The following is a 19,758-nucleotide window of genomic DNA, read 5'->3' as shown; positions in this document are numbered from 1 at the left end:
TTTCCCTCTCTGGGTTGTTATGAATCTGTTGTATTTGCTGTTGCTGCTGTTGGTCTTGCTGTTGCTTTGGAGCCGCTGTCTTTCATTATAAAAAATGAATATACATTACGTATATAGTATAGGCTTGCACACATGTATGCAGCACACGGACGGACACACTTTTAAACGTATGTATCTGAGGCTATATCTTTTAAATTACTGAAGGTCAGTCAAATTGAGCGTACAATCAACTTTTTAATATTTCATTAAACCAATTTTACTGCTGCTTTATTGGTTGTTGTATTAGAGTTGTGATTAATTTATATCTTCGACTGTCAATGCATTAAAGTTGTGCGCAGCGGCAGGAACGTATTTTTTAATAGCTGGGGATCTTAAAAATGACATTGTTAACCTTTACTTTTATTTCCAGTGAACATCTCTAGTGAGTCTTTAAATGCAAGTGCAGCTAATATTTTGCTCAAAAAATTTGATTAATTAACACTCGTAGCGTTGCTTTCGCTTCCTTTCTCTCTTTCCCCTTAATTAGTAGGTTGCTAATTAACTTCCGCAGAACACTCCAATTCTATGACAGCCTATTGTGTGTCATTCACACACAAGCAGACTTCAAAAGTATCTTTAAAAACGCGTCAGCTTTGACCATCACCTTGCCATTTTCTATTTGCCAGAGTTTCCGGTCTCTGTTGCCATTTAAGTTGGCTAAAAAATAAGTCAAACCAGAGCAGTAGGCAATGAATGGTTCCCAAAAAGAAAAGAGATCTTAAAGTGTTGACTTAGCCATCCCTTGCCTAGAACCTGAACTGCGATTGAGCGACAAGAATCTCCAGGAGCCTCAGTTTCGCTAGTGACAAATTTAGAAGATAGCGACAAGAAACGGAATAATCAACCGGAAACCTTAAGCTAAATGTTTAAACTATTGTATTTCGCGTAGTAATTACAAAAATATATATTTTCGAGTTATTCATTCTAGTGTATCTGAATAATATGGATATTAGTCAACTTCAGTTGAGTGCATTATAAATCAAGTTTATCAATATATTCCAGCAGCTCATAGACCAAAATTTAAATTCGATTTTTTTAATTAATGTTGTTTTTTTTTGTGCTGGGCAGCACCAATCGCTTGAGCCTCGATTTATGTTGCGGTTAGTTTCCCTATCAAGTACTTTTTGTGTACCATCGAAACGAAAGAGCGAGTTTGAAGAGAAAAACGCAGCACTCGAGTAGAGTTGAGTGCACAAAATCCAAAACCCAACCCACAAACAAGCCATAAAAAACTAGCGCGGTATGCATGTGAAAAATAAAAGATACGAAAAATTATATAAACATTATAGGCGAGCGTGAGTATGACTAAACCGACCGCAACTACAACAACTACCTATACGTATATATAACTACCGCCGCAAAGCGGGAGCAACAACAACTGTAGCAATATGTAACCAGTCGGGTGGCAACAACTACAGCAACTGCAACAACAACAATTGTAACAACTAAAACCATAACAACGAAAACGAGGGCTTGCTGTCAACTACTTTTATTTCTGTCTCTTGGGTTGGTGGTAATTTTAATGTCGTTTTTTTTGGGTTTTATTTTTTGGTTTCTCAGCTATAAGAAACTATGCCAAAGTTAACCACGGATTACAATAATAATCACAAATGTTCAGGTGCGGTCATCCAATTATCCTAATGTTCTTTACTAAAGGCTAGTTAACTAGTTAATAAAGTAAATCTGCGATAATTAACACAAAACTGCAAACTAATATGTTTCAATGCTAAACTTGTCTATTAACATACTTATGTTTAAAAAAAATTAAAACTTTGTCAGTACTAAATAACATTTTGTTTGCGATTGTTTGTAGATATTTGCTTATAATAGTTTCACACCAAAACAATTCCATGAATCAATTTTTTAGGGTTTCTCTAATCTGATATTTTGTGTTCCCTTTGCGGATATAAGCCTAAAAAACCAACATTTTAAGTCGTGAATCACACATTGAATATTTAAAAAAATTTAAATATGAGTAACACCACATTCGGACATACGTACTGTTATTCTATATTTTCATATATGGATCTTACATTTTCTATACATCTCCCTTATGTTGACTAAGACTATCTTTCATTCTAGATTAAACATTAGCTTTCCTGACAAAATCTGAAAACAACAGTATTTGGAAATTCTCTGCTAATATTGTGACCTCCACTGTAAACAGTGGGCGCTGGCAATGTCGCTGGCAACAATTATGCACCCTGTTGGCAATGCCGAGCGTACACGCTATCGAATTGGCTTGGCTTAGCTAGCGACTAATTGGCTAATTAGACAATAGTGAAGCGCAAAGAGAACCGATTAAACCGATGATTTCGATTACATTCGCTAATGCGATAAAACAACAGGAACGACACAAATTTGCTGACACAATTACGCATGTTTTGGCGTGGATATGACACAAATAGATTCGCGTGCCATTGTTTTATTTGTTTTTCTGTTAACACGCCCAGAAAACATACATAAACCTATATTCGGTGGATATCGAGCACAAATTTGGTTTCGCTGCGGGCCACAAACGGAATCCGATAACAATTACAAAACTATTGAACCAATAAAGTTAAGGCTTTTAAAAACGGCAAAAACAATTCTCCTTGTTTTTATTTAAAAAAAAAAACAACAAGAATGAGAGAAAAATAGAGAGCGCGAAAGAGAAGCATAAACGGAAACCACAATGGCGTCCGATGGCAAGCGAATATCACGACGAAACGAAACAGCATTTGCCATATGACCATTTATGATTCGCATTTTCGCTGAGTAAACATTTCCATCCCATCAATTCCATATGCAAATATTAATGACCTTCACTTTCACCTCACACGCTAAAAAACATTTAATTGCAGAGGGAGTAAGGTGAACAAGGTGATCAATGATCATACTCTTTAAAATATTGTCTATTTCCTAAATATTTTCCTCCCCTGTAATTAAGCTACGAAACATTTTAATCAGATCAATCAAAAAACTAAAAAGAAAATCTTTTGAAGAATCAACAATATTCAAAAAAGGTGAGTATCCCCTTTAAAATGTAACCGTCGTGATAACAATCGAGTATATTTCAATAGTTTAACAACCATAAAGCCATCTCTAACACACTCAAACAGGAATGAAACGGAAAGATCGATAAAAGTGATCAGTACAACAGGTGATTAGCTTCGATTAATTTTCACATTCCCATACAAGTATGTACATTGAATGCTTTAAAAATAAATGAACCCGTTCACAATCCGGTGCATGTGTATTCGTTTGCGGTGGCGGTGACTTCCCAAAACGGAAAAAAATAAAATAAAGCAACAAATGTACAATATCAATTGCTGCTTTAGTTGTTGTGACAGTGTGAGAGTGATGTGTGTGCATTGGTGTACGAATAATCTGAAACAAATAACGGCCTTCTCTCCAAGCGACAACAAGACAATTACTGTAAATAGGTAAAATAACAAGACAACCAGCAGTTGCACAAATATTGAAAAGGCACACAGGCTGACAGACCAACCAAAGGTATTACGGTAATCAATGTCAAACGCTGCCGATTTTGTCGGTATTTATGTGTGTTTGTGTGCCTTCAGCCGAATACAACAGCACCTTCGCTTTGGAAGAGCGACACACACGCTCCTATCAAATCGCTTGGAAAGAGAGAGATCCACATAGAGCGAGCGCGAACAATACGCGTCAAATGTCAAAATCGAAAACAACAACAAATACCATTATCGAAACGACCTGGTGTTGTTCTACTTGAGAGAGCGTTTTTCGAATAAAATGAACGTATTTGAAAGCTAAAATAATATTTGCTTTTCCTATTTATGTTTCATAGTTTTGTGGACTTTAAGCGCAAGTAAACTTAAAAATGCCAGCCCACACATACCATTTACCTATAATACGAGTATATATATATATATATATATATATTGCGGATATAAAAAAGCACCACTTGTTGGCTTGATTGAATGCAGTGCGTGCGAGCGGGATGGCAAGTTGTAGTTCGCCAAAGCAAGGTAAGATCGCCACTAATACACCGGTATATGCAGCTCACATACTCACACAGTATACTTTCACTTCTTGTATTGAATTTTTGATTTCATTTGTACTGGCGCTATGTTGTTGTTGTTGTTGCTGTTAAACATGGGTTTTTAAGCAGATTTATGCAGTCGGCAACAGCGAAGCTTTTGATAGAATATTTAGTTTAACAAAAGATACAATGTTTTGGGAATGGCATTCATTGTTTTGATTAATTATTTTGATCGGTTTGTGCTTGAGTCGTATGAAAATTGAAAAATTGCCAAAGCGTTTTTCTCTCTGTGTACGTAGGCAAAATACATACGTCATTGCCGATTACTTCTTCTCCCTCTCACACCCTTTTATTGTTGCATTACTGCATAAATAGTGGCACTCATACATGTGCACCCCCTCTCACGATTTAGGCTTTTGTAATTTATGCAATGTCGCATTATTCTTTATTGTTTACTTGTGGTAGAGAAATCGGAAATTGCAGTGCAATGTTATAGTAAACAATTTGATCAACTGCATAGCTCAGTAAAGCATAGAAAAATAATAGCAGAACCGGCAAATGATGAAGTTAAAGATAAAGGGGGAAGAACAAACATATGCTGACGTCACAAGCGTGAGAGAAAAAGAGAGCTAATTTTGCATCCTTCTATTGATATATCGAAGGATAACGGCAGCGAATCCAATTAGAATGAGCACAGAGGAAGGGGAGGGAAACGTGTTAAAATTAGACACTGAATTCTACTCCCACGCTTGTTTTCTAGGATAACTTCCACAAGCACGCACACCATATACATATACATACACACGCCCACAGTGCAACAGCGTCGAACGGAAAAGCAGAAGAGAGGCGAAAATGGGGGCAGGGACAGAAGAGAGAAGAGGCGTGTAGACAGAAGAGGAACAGCTGCGAACGAATTAACATAAATTGTATGCAAAATTGGGGTGGCTATGGATAATGCTGCTTATTTGTTACACGGCGGCGGCATATTGTTTATCTGTTTTCCTATGAACTACTACTACATTCCAGCAATTTCCTTGCGAGTCGGGGCACCCTTCTCTTGTCACCGTCTCTTTCCCACACTCTACTTTTCTTCTTCTTCATCTTACTTGTGTGTTGGCATATTTTGATAAACTCGTTAAAAAGACTATACTTTGTTTTTTTTTCAGGCACTTTGGTATGATTGCATTGCGGTAGCTAAATTTTTGTTGGTATTTTTAAATACATTTAATTTAAACGCGTCGGTTTCTGTTAATTTTTTTTTTCATATACGTGCGACAGAGACGGGGCGACGGCGACGTTTGGCTGGAGCGCGCGTGCACACACACAGAGACGCAACTACGCGAGAGAGTGGAGAAATCAATCAAGAGAGCACGTCGGCGAAGGGGGAGTGGAAAAAAATCACATATGTATGTGCGTCAGTGGAAGTGCGACAAGATTTTCCACAATATTCCACGCATCTTTGTTTCGTTTCTTAGATATATGCACATATTATTGCTTCGTTTTCTTTTCGCGTTGTTTTCTTACACAATTTATATATATCTATATGCATATTTTGTGGTAATTTCAGGTTTTTTATTTTTTGCACACACTTTTTATCTTTCTTTTTTTTCTCATTTCCTTGTGTTGGATATATTACGCACTGGATTTGTGGATTTACACTGGCAATCGGTAGGCGGTGGCGAGTAATGCACGTATTCCCCTTAATTAACAGTTTTCGCTACAATTAATAATGTAATCTCTTTAACAAAAACTCAGAAATCACGTCATGGCTGCCACGTCCAAGCAACAATGAATGTAAATGGTGGCAGACGAGGCTGTCTAGGTATTCTCAACGAGCCCCAATAGGGGCACACTATTTTTCTGGTGATACCATAACACATCGAGTGATAACACTACTTATACGGGCACACCACAATAAGTGTGTACAAAAATATATTTTCTTTCCACTATAATTGTCACCAGGTAGAATAAACGTCTTAAATGCTAAAGAACTTAAACTAAAGCTTAATTCTATACGATTGTCAGCGTGTTCCGCTCCCATTTTTGTTTTACCAAGCAACCATGTAAAACATATGTTTTGATGAGTGAGTGGGATGTCTATATTGCCAGCATTCGCGAATTGGGAGAACACAAAAATGAAATAATAAATATGTGTGGAATGGAAGAGGCGCAAAAGACCCGAAAAAACGCGCCACACATGTACAAATTTCACAAATTGCTGTAATATTTATTGTTTATAACAAGTACAGCAATGACAATGACCAATTGGGATAACGGGCAACAATAAACAATGGGAAGGGGACGCAGCACGCTGCGCGGCTTTGCGGCTCTTGAACATGACCATGGTTCTTGGCCTGACCGAGCGACAGTCGGACCGATTTTTTTTTCACGACGATATTTGGCCGACTGAAACAATGCACTCACCCTGAAAATTGTCGTCATTTTCTTCCTCCGATGCCATTGTAGCACTCGAATGTAACTTTTATACTGTTTGAGCACACGAAATTGTCTTAATTTCCACAACAAATAATTAAGCACACACAGACACGACGAGAAAAAAATAGACAGTTGTAAGCGGCTTTAACAAATATGGCGGAGCGGAGAGCGACAAAAAAGTGAGAGAAGAAGGGTTGCACATCGATAAAACGAATCGAAATGGTCACACTGGCGACATACAACCCTGACTTGTATGATTCTTTAACCACCCTGTCTTAACGTGTATTGAAGAATTTTTCACCAAAGACCGAAATCCTTGTGTATTGCTTTTAATTTGCAAATCGCTGATTTAAACTCGAGGAATGTGCCAAGCAGTTGGTAAATAACATTTACTTTTTAGTCCGACCCATTTAATTGCGAATTATGTCGTCCATTATCACGCGCAAGGATGGCGACGTCGACGACCAGAAATTTGCCAAAAAGCGTGCTGCCGCCTCAGATTCCAGAGGAGGTGGTGGAAGCGCCCTCGAAGCGCCCAAGAAATCCCGCTTCGATGTCCCGGAAAAGAATGGCGGTAGCGGTGAGAAGAAAGAAGAAACTGCCGTAGCCGCCTCGCTGAGTTCCACACAGATCAAGCTGATGATGGCCCATGCCCAGCGGGAGATCGAGGAACGCAAGCGGGCGCTTAGTAACCTGAGGGACAAGGATCCGTTGCTGGCATCAGTTCCTTCGATCGGAATGCCCGTCGCCCTAGCCACTCAAGCGCTGGCTAAAAAGCCCACGCCCGAGGACTCGGAGAAGGCCAGGAAGATTGCCGAATTGCAGGCGCAGATCAGGGCCAAGCTTACTGGTAATTTGGCCAGTTTGATTCAGCCAACTGCAGTGGCGGCCGCCGCTGCAGCCGCCGCTCAGGCGCAGGAGCGACCCAAACCCCTAATTCTGGATGATGAAGGACGCACTGTGGACAAGAGCGGACGTACCATTAATATACCCACGGTGACACCAACTCTGAAAGCCAACATACGCGCTAAGAAGCGTGAGGTATTCCAGCGCCAAACGGGCTTGGGTGAACGAAGTGAGTCTGCCACTTCGGCACAGGATGAAGCCATTAAGTACTTTGACGACCGCATAGCCCAAAAGCCCACTGTTAGGACCAAGAGGACGTTGAGGTTCCACGAGCCCGGCAAGTTCCAGCAGCTGGCCGAACGAATGCGCATGAAGAGCCAGTTGGAGCGGCTGCAGAATGAGATTTCGCAAATAGCCCGTAAAACGGGCATTTCGTCGGCCACCAAGCTGGCATTGATTGCCCCTAAACAGGACATGCCGGACGACGTGCCTGCCATGGAGTGGTGGGACTCAGTTATACTTACCCAGGATCTAGAGACGGTGGACGAGGCAAGCGGTAAGATAAGCATACGCCAAACAGCCATAAGCAACCTTATAGAGCATCCCACACAAATGAAGCCGCCGAGTAAGTAAAAATCTAAAGCATATCCTACAAGCAATTAACCACGTTCTCCTTCAGATGAGCCCATGAAACCAGTGTATCTGCCGGTATTCCTCACCAAGAAAGAGCGCAAAAAGCTTCGTCGCCAAAATCGTCGCGAGGCATGGAAGGAAGAGCAGGAAAAAATCCGACTGGGTTTGGTGGCCCCACCAGAGCCAAAGCTGCGAATATCCAACCTGATGCGTGTACTTGGTTCAGAAGCCGTGCAGGACCCCACTAAAATGGAGCAGCATGTGCGGGAGCAGATGGCCAAGCGGCAGAAGGCGCACGAAGATGCCAACAACGCCCGCAAGCTGACCAGCGAACAGAAAAGCGAAAAGAAGCAGCGCAAGCTAAGAGAAGACACCAGCTGCGGTGTACATGTGAGCGTTTATCGCATACGAGATCTGCAGGACAACCAGAGCAAGAAGTTTAAGGTGGAGACCAATGCCAAGCAGCTCCAGATGACCGGCAGCGTGGTGTTGTTCCGGGATTGCTGTGTGGTGGTCGTGGAGGGTGGGCCCAAGCAGCAGAAAAAGTATCGCAGACTCATGCTAACGCGCATTAAGTGGGAGGAGGACATCGCCAAGGGCAACGACGGCCAGGACGTGCCTAACTCATGCGTACTCGTCTGGGAGGGGACAAGTCAGCGTCGGCACTTTGGCGAGATCAAGTTTAAGATCTTTCCCATGGAAAAAATGGCCCGTGAGTTTTTTCAGAAGCACCAGGTTGAACACTACTGGGATCTGGCCTACTCAGGAGCCGTGCTTGAGGCCTCCACGGATCAACAGTAGGCGGCCGCTACCAATGCGGCAAAATGCATTTTAGGAATTACTAGGATACACTACAGTACTACAAATTCACTTTCGAAAAGATACAAGTCTGAATTAAAGTTCTGAAGCGCTACGCATTTGATGTTATTATTCTCGAAGCTTTTCGGAACTTTGGAAGTGCAAAAATTACGAATAAAAGTTTTGTCTGGACTCTAAATATTTGTTATTCCCATTTTTAAAGGGGTGAAGATTGTTCAAATAGATCAAGGATATGTATCAATACGATTTATTCTCAATCAACTAATGCCTTTTTACATAGGGATCTTCGCGGATGTTCGACTGTAAAAACTCTTCCGGTCCTTGCTTCTTTAGCTTCTCGATTATCTCCTCCAACCGCTGATCTTCTAAAGCGCTCTCGGCCTTCTCGCGTAAATCCAGTTCATGCTGCTCCTTCACCCGCTTTGTGAGTACGCCTCTGACTAGTTGTCTCAGGGACTTGTTGATGGCCAGGGTGTAGTCCAGCAGCTTCATGTAGGTGGCAGGACTCAGATATCCACACTGCTGGCACTGGGCGATCTGTTCAAAGGTGTCCATGCTGGCGGTAATGATAAGACCGTGCTCCTGGACAGATGATGGGCTGGTGGTTGTGCTATCGGTGTTGCTGTTGCCGCGGTGCTTCCAGAGCAACTTCTCGACCTTGGCACTGGGATTGATGAAGACGTGATCCCGATAGATACATGCCGTGGAGGCTGTTATTAAATCGTAGGTGGAAATGCCGCACTCAACTAAAGCCACCCCACAGCAATTAATGGCAGTGCTGAGTAGGCAGCCGTCATCGTCCAGAATGAGCACCCGTATGTCCAGCTGAAAGTTGAGGAACTCCGTGCGGCACACCACCGGCTCCATGGCCTTGGTCAGCATGCTGCCCAGGTGGCGTTCACGTTCCGGCACCGAATCCAAATCCCCTGTAGCGAAGGCTGCGAAATTCACATAGCAATTCAGCACGCCCATGTTCATTCTGCGGGCGCTGGCGCGGATTAGCTCCTTTGGCGGGGCCACAATAGCCAGAACCTTGGTGTTTCCATACTCCATGTAGGCGGAACCCCTCACTGTGGTTAACACACCGGCTCGGATGACTGTAAATTGGGAGATGTATTTAAAATTAATTAACAAATAAGGATGTGCAAGTCTAACAGGTGTTTCTGGGGGCCAGTTTGCTAGGCTCCTTTGCCGGTTTGTCCAGGCTCTCAAAGAATTCTTCGCTGTCCTGCGGAGTTGTATAGGGCTCTTCCTTAATGGAGGCTCCATCGAGCAGGGTGTTTTTCGTCTGGTTCACTGTTAGCATATTATTGAATGGCCCTTTTGATCGAATAGAGAAACAAACAAACTGAATTCACATGTGGGCCGCAGAAATCGTTTTAAGTTTTCGATTAAAATACGAATCTAGTATTTTTGTATATCTAGACATTTTATGTCGATTCGGGATCGTTTCATGGATTATCTGATTGTTCATGAAATCTCTTGAGGTACCCTTTAGCCAAATCATCATTTTCATTTTATTAAAAGCATTCTTCGGATTAGACCGACTAAACTTTTGAATCTCCTTTATAATCGATAACTTTATGGTATGTTTCGGTGGCCAATCGAAAATAAATGTCCACATTTCGTCAGGTACCGGTGAAAAATGAACGGACCCTTAGAAGATAACACGAAAAACAATGGACAAGATAATGCTAATCCATTCGGTACAGATCACAGATTCTTCCAATGGATGATTTGGATGTCTGCGGAATTGAATAGGGATGGCAGGCCATAAATTCGAGGCATAGATATATTTCACTTTTGAATTTCAGTTAAGAGTTGCAAGGCTGGCTGGAAATCTTTAACACACAGATAGCTATAAACACTATCCTAAAAGAGAAAATAGGAAAAGTAATTCGGAATGAAACTAATTCGATTATGGCCATATTTCCGAAGCTACTCATATATCGGAGGTTTATTGTTTAAAACCCATATCCTTATACACATAATGACCTTTCTGTACATCACGACATTGTCAAAAGCCTATATATCGTTAGTTTCCTGATTTCTAGCAATTTTGAATATTAATTTTGCTTGGCAAGGCCCCAAGAAATCAATATGAAAGTTTACTGCCATCTCTATTTAAACGTGACCAGCTGCTGGGAACGCAAATTAAGTATTCCGGTATTTTAAGAAAATAAGCGCGGATATCCTGGCGTTCGCCGGTCGGTCACACTGCAAAAAGCGCTGTGTAATTCTGCTATTTCAACAACGAAAAAAAGGGGAACAAAAGCATACGCTGCATTACAATCAAAACGAACGTAGTGCCAATTTAATCCCTAAAGTCAGACAAGTAGGCATCGCAAGGCAGTAACGCAAACATGACGGGCGAGACCAAGCTGGAGAAGAAGCCGCTGAAGCCGGCGGCCCCTGAAGGTGATGCCAAGGATCCAAAAGGCAAGAAAGATGAAAAGAAGGACGGTAAGGACAAGGAACAGCAGCCGGAACTCTCCGACGAGGACCAGCAACTGCAGGAAGAGCTGGAACTGCTGGTGCAGCACCTGCAGGAGCCTGATGTGAAGCTCTACCAGCCGACACTGGAGAGTATGGCCAAATTGATCAGGGCCTCCACGACGTCGATGACCTCGGTTCCCAAGCCGCTGAAGTTTATGCGCCCGCACTACGACACAATGAAGACGGTGTACAAGCACATGCCCGATGAGCAGGCCCGCCAGTTGTGCGCGGACATCATCTCTGTGCTTTCGATGACCATGGGCAGCGGCAAGGATTGCCTGGCCTACCGATTCCTCTGTGATCGCAAGCAGCGCATTGGGGACTGGGGTCATGAGTATGTGCGTCATCTGTCTGGCGAAATTTCTGCTCACTATCACGATACTACGGGAGACTTTCGTGTGCAACTCATCGAACTGGTCAAGCAGATCATCCCGTACAATATGGAGCACAACGCCGAGGCTGATGCTTGCGATCTGCTAATCGAAATCGATCACTTGCACTTGCTAAGCGACTATGTGGACGAGTCGGCCTATCCCCGCGTCTGTCTCTACCTGCAGTCGTGCTATCCTTACGTTCCCGAGCCGGATAATAATATTATCCTGGAAACCGCCCTCCAACTGTCGCGCAAGTTCAACCAGTACACACAGGCCATGCGACTGGCGTTGATGCTCAACGACATGGACAAGATCGGTGAGATCTTCAAGGAGCCCAAGGAGTCGGCTATGCAGAAGCAACTGGCCTTTATGCTGGCTCGCCAACAGATTTGCCTGGAGCTGGATGAATCGGTGCCGGACTACGACGATCTCATGGAGATCATGTCCAATGCTAATTTGAACAAGCATTTCCTCAATCTGGCTCGCGAACTGGACATTATGGAGCCCAAAACGCCAGAGGACATTTACAAGTCGCATTTGGACAACTCGCGCTCCCGCTTTGCGTCCATCCAGGTGGACTCTGCCAAGCAAAATCTCGCCGCTAGCTTTGTAAATGGTTTTGTTAATGCCGGTTTCGGTGTGGATAAGTTGCTTTCGGAAGACGGAAACAAATGGTTGTACAAGAATAAGGAGCACGGCATGCTTTCGGCCACCGCATCGCTGGGGTTGATCCTTCTGTGGGATGTGGATGGCGGTCTGACTATGATCGACAAGTACTTGTACTCCACCGATGACAACATCAAGTCTGGCGCTTTGCTGGCTTGCGGAATTGTTAACTGCGGCATCCGTAACGAGGTCGACCCAGCTCATGCTCTGCTCTCCGATTATATAGACAACCAGAATTCCTGCATGCGCGTTGGCGCCATCCTCGGTCTGGGCATCGCCTACGCTGGCTCCAATCGCTCCATTGTGATCGATACCCTGAAGACAGTCTTCTCGTTTGGCACCAACAATAAGAGTTCGGTCAGCGTGGAAATAATGGGAATTACAGCTCTGTCGCTGGGTCTCATTAGTGTGGGTTCTTGCAATGCGGAGATCACCGAGATCTTGCTGCAGACCATCATGGGTCTGACCAAGTCCGACCTGAAGGACACCTACACGAGGTTTCTGTTTTTGGGTCTCGGTCTGCTTTACTTGGGCCGCCAGAAGTCCACCGAAGCCGTGATGATGACCTTGGAGGTTTTGGAAGAGCCACATCGCAGCATGGCTACTACCATGGTGGACATTTGCGCTTACGCTGGTACTGGCAACGTGCTCAAGATCCAACAGCTGCTCCACATCTGCTCTGATCACTACGAGACCTCCATTGCCGAAGACGAGAAGGAAAAGAGCAAGAAGGACAAGGGCAAGGATAAGGTAATGCTGCAGGTTGCGAATTTAATACATTCATTAGCTAATTTCTTCAATTCCTAAACTTTCTAGGACAAGGAGAAGGAGAAAGAGAAAGAAAAGGAGCGCGAGAAGGACTTGTCGGCCACCCAATCGATCGCCGTGCTTGGAATTGCCCTGATCGCCATGGGCGAGGACATTGGTGCCGAAATGGCATACCGCTCGTTTGGAAACCTGCTGCGCTATTGCGAGCCGGCCATTCGTCGGGCCGTACCACTGGCGTTGGGCCTGATATCCGCCTCCAACCCCAAGCTGAACATCATCGACACGTTGAGCAAGTTTTCGCACGATAGCGACGCCGAGGTGGCCCACAATGCGATCTTCGCCATGGGCTTGGTAGGCGCCGGCACAAATAACGCCCGACTGGCCTCCATGCTACGTCAGTTGGCCCAGTACCACTCGAAGGATCCCAGCAATCTGTTTATGGTACGCATCGCCCAAAGCTTGACGCACTTGGGCAAGGGCACTCTCTCGCTGAGTCCCTATCACAGCGATCGGCAGCTGATGAACCCAATGGCCGTCGCTGGACTGATGGCTACGCTGGTTTCCCTGCTTGATGTGAAGAACCTGATCCTGAACCGATCGCACTATCTACTCTACACATTAGTGCCTGCCATGCAGGCCCGCATGCTGATCACCTTCGATGAGGAGCTCAACCAGCTGCAGGTGCCCGTGCGCGTCGGTATCGCCATCGATGTGGTCGGGCAGGCAGGCAAGCCGAAGACCATCACTGGCTTCCAGACTCATACCACGCCCGTTCTGCTGGCCATCGGCGAGCGCGCCGAGCTGGCCACCGACGAGTATCTGGCTCTTACTCCGGTCATGGAGGGATTCGTAATACTGAAAAAGAACCCCAACTTTGTGAAATAGAAGTGCATTCAAACATTTAACATTTAAGGTCATGCGAGAAATTGAAGTTCAGCAACTAACTCCCAATAATTATTTGTTCCCCCACTGGCAGTTGATTCAAATGTCATTAATACGAAATATATCTACTTATAAAGAATAAAAACTGTTTGTACTTTCATGACGAGTTTTGTAGCTGGCAACGATAAGCCTCTCTTTGTGATGCCTAATCGGGAATACGGGCAAAAGTTAGTGGTTCGGAAACTGGTATCCTATACATACCAACCACTTAAAAAACAGCCAATCTTAGGCGACATAAACGCATTGTACAAATATATATGCAAACTTTATTCAGTGGCTTTTAGCAATATTACTTTTGCGTGTGCTTGAAGTAGATTTTTATTTATGCATGTACATATATGTATATATAAATGTAGTCGTAGGCTCTAGTGATAATGTTCTTGCTGGATTTTGAAGCTGTTGGAGCTGTTTTTTCTTGTACGAATTTTACTTTAAAAATAGTTTTACTTATTGCTGTAAATATATATTTGTATACAATCTGCACTAATTACATATGATAAAATTGTCTCATTGTTTCGCCACAAAAGATTAATTTACACAATTCAAACCAGACGTGAAGTGTAAGCCAGCTAATTCAATTCAGCTTTGAATTTTGGTTTTGTTGGTTTTCCATTAGCCCTGTAGATTTGTTATGTTATGTTTAAGTAACGGCCAAATTAGAGTTAATGTGTATTTGATTTTAGATTACAATTATGGTGTAGAACTGGTAGCAACGAACAAAATGAACGATTTTGAGGTCAATTTTAAATTCGACACAAGTCTAAACAAATGTCCAACATCAAAAATCGGTTAAAATATAACACAACATAATAGAATATAGCAATAAAGTTAGCGTTTGCAAAACTGCCTGGCCTGGCATTGCGTCTACAAATTAAACAAACTAAGCCCTGCGATGCATGTAGTCAACGGGAGGCGATGATTGAGGAGGAGGAGGAAGATGAGGAGTTGGAGCAGCAGCAGCAGCAGCGGCGGCGCCTGCGTCAGCGCCTCTCATACTTGGCCGGAACCGATAGCCTGGTGCGGACGCCACCAGCTCCTCCTCCCGCCGATCCGCTCGTCTTGGTCCTTTCTGATGTGGAGCGACGCCGGGCAATTAGGCGTTTGCTGTTGCCGCTGCTGCTACTGGTGTTGTTACTGGTTGCTGGCAGTGAATGGTTATTGCTTTTGTTGCGGTTGGCTCCACTTCCACTTCCGCCTCCTTGTCCATTTCCGGTCCCTGCACCGGCAATTCCGTCGCTGTAGCGCTGCCGCTTGGTAAGCGCTGTATTATCTACCGAATGTCAAAACATGTACCATTAGAGTGGGTCGAAGAGGTCGAAGAGAAGCTAAAACGAAGTTACTACTTAATTAATTGCCCACACAGTTGTTGGCAACTGGGATCGCAATTCCATTAACTCCCACGGCACTAAGTCCGCCACACTCATCATCAATAATACCAACATCGACAGCATTATCGCTGTGGGCCAGCACCTCTGGCACATCCGCCGCCTGCTCCACATCTGTCACATCTGCCACAGACCGCGCGTTCACATTGAGAGGACGAATTCAGTTAAAGTCCAAAGGAAAAGCATAAGGTTCAAAAGAAAAAAGGTCCAAACGATACAATTTTGATTTGATTTTGATTACATTTTGTGATTTGCTTCTGATCGGTGGCTTTCATTGTGAACTCATGACGATGGTGGGATGCATTGGTAGTTTGTACATATGAAGATGCATGTATCGATTCCCATTCTTGGATATGTTATATGTTTGGGTTGAATAAAGCTATTTAGACTGGCTCCATTGATGATGATATGTTAACAAAAATAATGGCGGATATGGGGCTTACAGAAATCTCAAACAAACACAATGGTGTTTCATTATCATACTTCAAAGTGAGATAACTTTAAAGATCTCACTAACACCGTTTTTTTTATAAAGATAACTGAGAAAAAAAGTTAAATTCCAACTTTATCTTAATGCTAATAATAATTTAATTTAATTTTATTTTAAATGAGAAACTATGAAACATGTTATGTATAATTAGGTTTCGCCAATAAGAGCGTTTTACTTTGGTTTTACATATGAAAGGCTAACCCACCCAATCGAGTGTTTAAATTTACGAGACGATTAATTTTTCATAGCACATATTGTTTGGTCAGATTACTGTTTGAAGTCCCAAGCCATTGGAAATAAAAACAAACAAAAAATTACTACAATGAGGATGAGGCTGGAATGCTTGGACATGGCATTTCCTGCATGCTGATGCGGCACTCACCTTTGGAGCTCAGCTTGCGCTTCAATGGGGGTGTGGTCGCCAGCCGCGATCCGCTGACATTGCGTTTCTGGCCATGCTCGGAGCGTCGCTCCCTAGTGTTGGCCAGGGTGCTTAGTGGCTGGTCGGCGCTCTTCTTGGCCACGTTCTTGCTGTTGTTGCCGCTGCCGTTGGTGCCATTTTCAGTGGCCTTACCCTGGACTCCCGTTGCGGCCGGTGCACTGCCTCGTTTTAAATGAGCCGGCATTCGCTTGGGTGGCTGCATTGAGCTGGACACCGCACCACTTCCGGAGGTGGATGCGGAGGAGGTAGTTGCTTGGTCTGCGGGCAGTGCTGGTTTTTGGGGTGACTTGAGTGTCTTGGGATCTTCCTGCTTCTTATGCATGCCCACGTCTAACCAGTACTTCAGTTGCTCCTCGCGCTGCCGCTGCATCAGCTCCTGACCGGCGGCGTACTTGCTGAGTAGACCCTGAAGCTTCTGTACCGTCTTGTAGACCGTCTCGGCCGCAATCAGTCCGTAGTCGAAGAGCGAACACATATGCAGGATGAAGTTGCGGTAGAGATTCTTGCGCACAATCTCAGTGCCTTTGGCGTCGAGAAACATCTCGCAGGCGATCGGCAGCTGGCAGTCACCTACAAATCCGTGACGCATCACGTGCAGGTTCCACAGCTTCATCAACTCCTTTTCACCCTCGTTTACGTCGGAAAACTCGTCGATCATCTGGATAGTCTTTTGGCGCAGCCACAGCGGATCGCTCTCGCCCTCGGAGTCGATGTCCAGCTCTTTGGGATGCACGGGAAGACAAGTCTCCGTATGGTGGTAGAGTCTGTAAGGAGTTTATTACAGTTTCGAATTAATTGAAAGTTACTGCTTTTAAGCTAAAAGAAAGCATTAAATGCGATACTGAAATGTATATAACTCCGTATTTAAATGGCGCCTTACCTGTTGTGACCAGTAATGTACGACCGCTGGTTGCTAATCTCGTCCTCGTCCAGCTCGAGAAACTCGTCTAGACAAGTCTTTTGCCGCCTGGGCCGGCACACCATCAAACTAGTGACCGAAGTGCGTCGCACGGGGCCGCAGGTACGGGCAAACGAGGAGCCAGATGGTCCGGCCAAGTCATAGGGCGATCCAGCGTACGAGCCATCGTAGGCATCATTGATGGTAACATCTATGCGAGCTCCACTTCCAGCCGGCTGGTATGTGAAGTTGAAGCGGGCGTGGCACAGCTTTAGATGCTTCAGCAGGGCATACAGACGCAGGCAGTCCAAACCGCACCACGGACAGTTGAGCTCCTGAGTGTACTCCGTCTGCTGGCGGGTGTTATTGCTGTACATGAAGTTGTACACGATTTGAGTGTGCTCTGGTGTGGTCTTGCACAACGCGCTGCCTCCTCCACCACTCTTTAGTCCACTGCAGTTATTGTTGTTATTGTAGTTGTTGTTGTTGTAGTTTATCTCGGCCACCGCATCCAGATGCTGGACATACCGCTGCAGCTCCGGAGCCGAAATCATCTCGGGAAGCTGCTCATTGGATAGCGTCAGATGGAACTTAAGCATGGGACTCTGCTGGTAGACATCGTAGGTCAGCGAAAGTGGAATGTAGCTATCGGGCATCGTTTCCCAGGTGCATTTCTTTGGTGAGAAGGACTTGATGCTAGTGGAATTTAGAGGCTGCAGCATGGCCTCGTACTCGCCTTCGGTTATGAATCCGCTGGATTTCTCGTACAATATGAGCTCCGACCCGAAAATTTTCTCATTTCGTCGCGACCGCTTGTTGGGGGGAGTTTCTGCAGTAGAAGAAATAGTTTAGGAATTTTAGGTCGACTGAGCGCTGCCAAAGAACTCACCTGCATTCTCGTCGTTGCATTTACTCGGTGCCAGCACCTTGATGCGAAAGAGCAGCTTGTACAGTGTGTGCTGCTCTCCCATTGGACGCATTGTCTGGAGAGGAATGCTAATGGTGGCATGCTCTCCCACACGATCCTTTGGGTTGTACACGATTTGCGAGCACTTGCTGAGCAGCTCCTGAAAGTCCAGAGTGCTGTCCTTTCGCTTGCTGCGTGTGATCTTGTACAGCGTTGTCTCCACACTAACAGATTCGCCCGCTTCGCAAAGCAGCTGTTCCTGCAGCAAATCCTCGCCAGACTCGCTGTCCATCCTCGCCGGCAATTTCTCGTGCAGCGAATCGTAGATAACGTGCAGGTAGTTTTGGCTCACCGCCTCCGACTTCTGTGTTATGCTCTCCAACATCGAGTTTATCTGGAAGCTGGACCGCTTCTTGTTGTTCCTTGACATCCGTTCCTTCATGTAGCTGAGCGTGCGGTTGAGGAAGATGGGCTGTTCAAGGAGGGGTATATTAGTGAAAGGATTAGGAGCGATATCACGATTGCCCCAGACGTTTCTAAACAGAACTAAGACAGTTCTGGTACAGGTAGTTAAATATCTTCATAACTGGAGCATCTTAGCCTAGACTTCGGAAGCTTATCAGTTGAAGTGGTCTTTATTGCGACTTGGTTGAACCTGAATTCGGGGGATCCCTTATTCGAAGGATAGCTCGTAAATATGTATGGGACATCCCAGTTGCAAAGCCACGAATACTTGGAAAAGATATCAACTTACGTTTGTCTCGTGTCGATTGCGCAGGTAGCGATAAATCTGCGTGGGCTCTGAAATGTAATTATTCAACGGATGATTCGATGGTCCGAAGGTACAATAATCCAAGGTTCTGGTTCTACTCACTCTCAAAGGCCTGCAAAAAGAGTTCCTGCTCCTGCTGGTGGCCATTGAGTTTGACCTGGCCCTCGGTCGTCGGCGGTACAGTAGAGCCAGCATTACCCGCGTCCGGTGCTCCATGGGCGAGGCCATTTATGCCATTTGCGGCTGATCCATCCGGATTATTGTCTTTCTCGCGTTTTTTCGCTGGGGCCATTGTGTTTGTGTTGTTGGCAAGGGGGACGGGGGCGGGGGCGAAGGGCGAGGGCGGTACTGATGGCGGTACGCTTTCCACGGATCACTATTACAACCGCACGCAATCGCGTTTAATTGGCACACATTTTCCCCGCATCAGAGTCCATTTAGAGTCGGGTTTCGTTAGTATTTCGCCGAGAATGCGTGTTTTTTGCCGTCCTCCTTTTCGGCGCGAAATCTTTTGCTTTTGTCTCAGCGTTATTATAGGCGCACTAGCAACGTTACGACTGCATGACGAATAATTTCATATTGCATTTTAGCAGAGGCAAACTTTAACTAAGTATTTCTTTATATACACAATGTACTTGTTTAAGTAAATAAGTATTAAGCACTTTATTTTCTTCTAAACAATGGAAAAGGGAGCATTATTTTTTTCTGTCATGCCAAACATGGAGTACGGCAGTTCTAAGACATTGGAGGTTTGTCAACACTGTTTTGATAATCTTCAAATAAATTGTCTTCAATTTATGTATGTGATTCTCCGTTTAGTGTAAATATTTTCTAGAGGCATT

At 44.5% G+C, this 19,758-nt stretch overlaps 5 protein-coding genes and 1 long non-coding RNA gene across 9 annotated transcripts in view; 3 read left to right on the top strand and 3 right to left on the bottom strand.

Annotated features, from left to right (window-relative positions):
- Window positions 1–6,639, bottom strand: part of LOC120448782 (chromodomain-helicase-DNA-binding protein Mi-2 homolog) — a 28,366-nt gene extending 21,727 nt beyond the window's left edge. Inside the window, exon 1 of the mRNA XM_039630971.2 lies at window positions 6,467–6,639. Coding sequence (XP_039486905.1) covers window positions 6,467–6,503 — 37 coding nt within the window. The 5' untranslated portion in view covers window positions 6,504–6,639. The remainder of the gene's footprint in view (window positions 1–6,466) is intronic.
- On the top strand, window positions 1,379–5,555 carry LOC120448789. 2 transcript variants are annotated; one of them, XR_005616142.1, is made up of 3 exons: window positions 1,379–4,028; window positions 5,209–5,216; window positions 5,321–5,555. It is a non-coding gene; the product is annotated as an uncharacterized LOC120448789 (long non-coding RNA). The 2 variants fall into 2 exon arrangements; XR_005616141.1 differs by having other exon boundaries at window positions 5,209–5,250.
- A 75-nt stretch (window positions 6,640–6,714) lies between the features above and the next one.
- LOC120448786 (U4/U6 small nuclear ribonucleoprotein Prp3) lies at window positions 6,715–8,954 on the top strand. 2 transcript variants are annotated; one of them, XM_039630976.1, is made up of 3 exons: window positions 6,715–6,856; window positions 6,926–7,949; window positions 8,004–8,954. In XM_039630976.1, exons 2-3 carry the CDS (start codon window positions 7,118–7,120, stop codon window positions 8,756–8,758), a joined length of 1,587 nt encoding a protein of 528 aa, XP_039486910.1. In that variant the 5' UTR covers window positions 6,715–6,856; window positions 6,926–7,117; the 3' UTR covers window positions 8,759–8,954. The 2 variants fall into 2 exon arrangements, with proteins under 2 accessions (XP_039486910.1, XP_039486909.1); XM_039630975.1 differs by having other exon boundaries at window positions 6,737–7,949.
- Window positions 8,955–9,007: 53 nt separating this feature from the next.
- Window positions 9,008–10,172, bottom strand: LOC120448787 (exosome complex component MTR3). Its single transcript, XM_039630978.2, has 2 exons — window positions 9,932–10,172; window positions 9,008–9,873 (listed from the first exon to the last, which is right to left on the bottom strand). The coding sequence occupies exons 1-2, from the start codon at window positions 10,080–10,082 to the stop codon at window positions 9,038–9,040; spliced, it is 987 nt and encodes a 328-aa protein (XP_039486912.1). The 5' UTR covers window positions 10,083–10,172; the 3' UTR covers window positions 9,008–9,037.
- Window positions 10,173–10,970: 798 nt separating this feature from the next.
- LOC120450107 (26S proteasome non-ATPase regulatory subunit 2) lies at window positions 10,971–14,122 on the top strand. The gene is made up of 2 exons (XM_039632902.2): window positions 10,971–13,062; window positions 13,129–14,122. Exons 1-2 carry the CDS (start codon window positions 11,140–11,142, stop codon window positions 13,963–13,965), a joined length of 2,760 nt encoding a protein of 919 aa, XP_039488836.1. The 5' UTR covers window positions 10,971–11,139; the 3' UTR covers window positions 13,966–14,122.
- A 146-nt stretch (window positions 14,123–14,268) lies between these two features.
- LOC120450108 (polycomb protein Su(z)12) lies at window positions 14,269–19,644 on the bottom strand. 2 transcript variants are annotated; one of them, XM_039632905.2, is made up of 7 exons: window positions 19,019–19,644; window positions 18,899–18,945; window positions 18,127–18,616; window positions 17,220–18,066; window positions 16,280–17,103; window positions 15,366–15,530; window positions 15,152–15,292 (listed from the first exon to the last, which is right to left on the bottom strand). In XM_039632905.2, the coding sequence occupies exons 1-6, from the start codon at window positions 19,206–19,208 to the stop codon at window positions 15,370–15,372; spliced, it is 2,559 nt and encodes an 852-aa protein (XP_039488839.1). In that variant the 5' UTR covers window positions 19,209–19,644; the 3' UTR covers window positions 15,152–15,292; window positions 15,366–15,369. The 2 variants fall into 2 exon arrangements, with proteins under 2 accessions (XP_039488837.1, XP_039488839.1); XM_039632903.2 differs by lacking the exon at window positions 15,366–15,530 and having other exon boundaries at window positions 14,269–15,292; window positions 19,019–19,641.
- Between the last annotated feature and the right edge of the window lie 114 nt (window positions 19,645–19,758).

Source organism: Drosophila santomea, chromosome 3L (genome assembly GCF_016746245.2).
Source record: "Drosophila santomea strain STO CAGO 1482 chromosome 3L, Prin_Dsan_1.1, whole genome shotgun sequence".
Lineage (NCBI taxonomy): Eukaryota > Metazoa > Arthropoda > Insecta > Diptera > Drosophilidae > Drosophila > Drosophila santomea.
The sequence above is the reverse complement of the archived record's forward strand: the minus strand, read 5'-3'. Positions and strand labels throughout refer to the sequence as shown.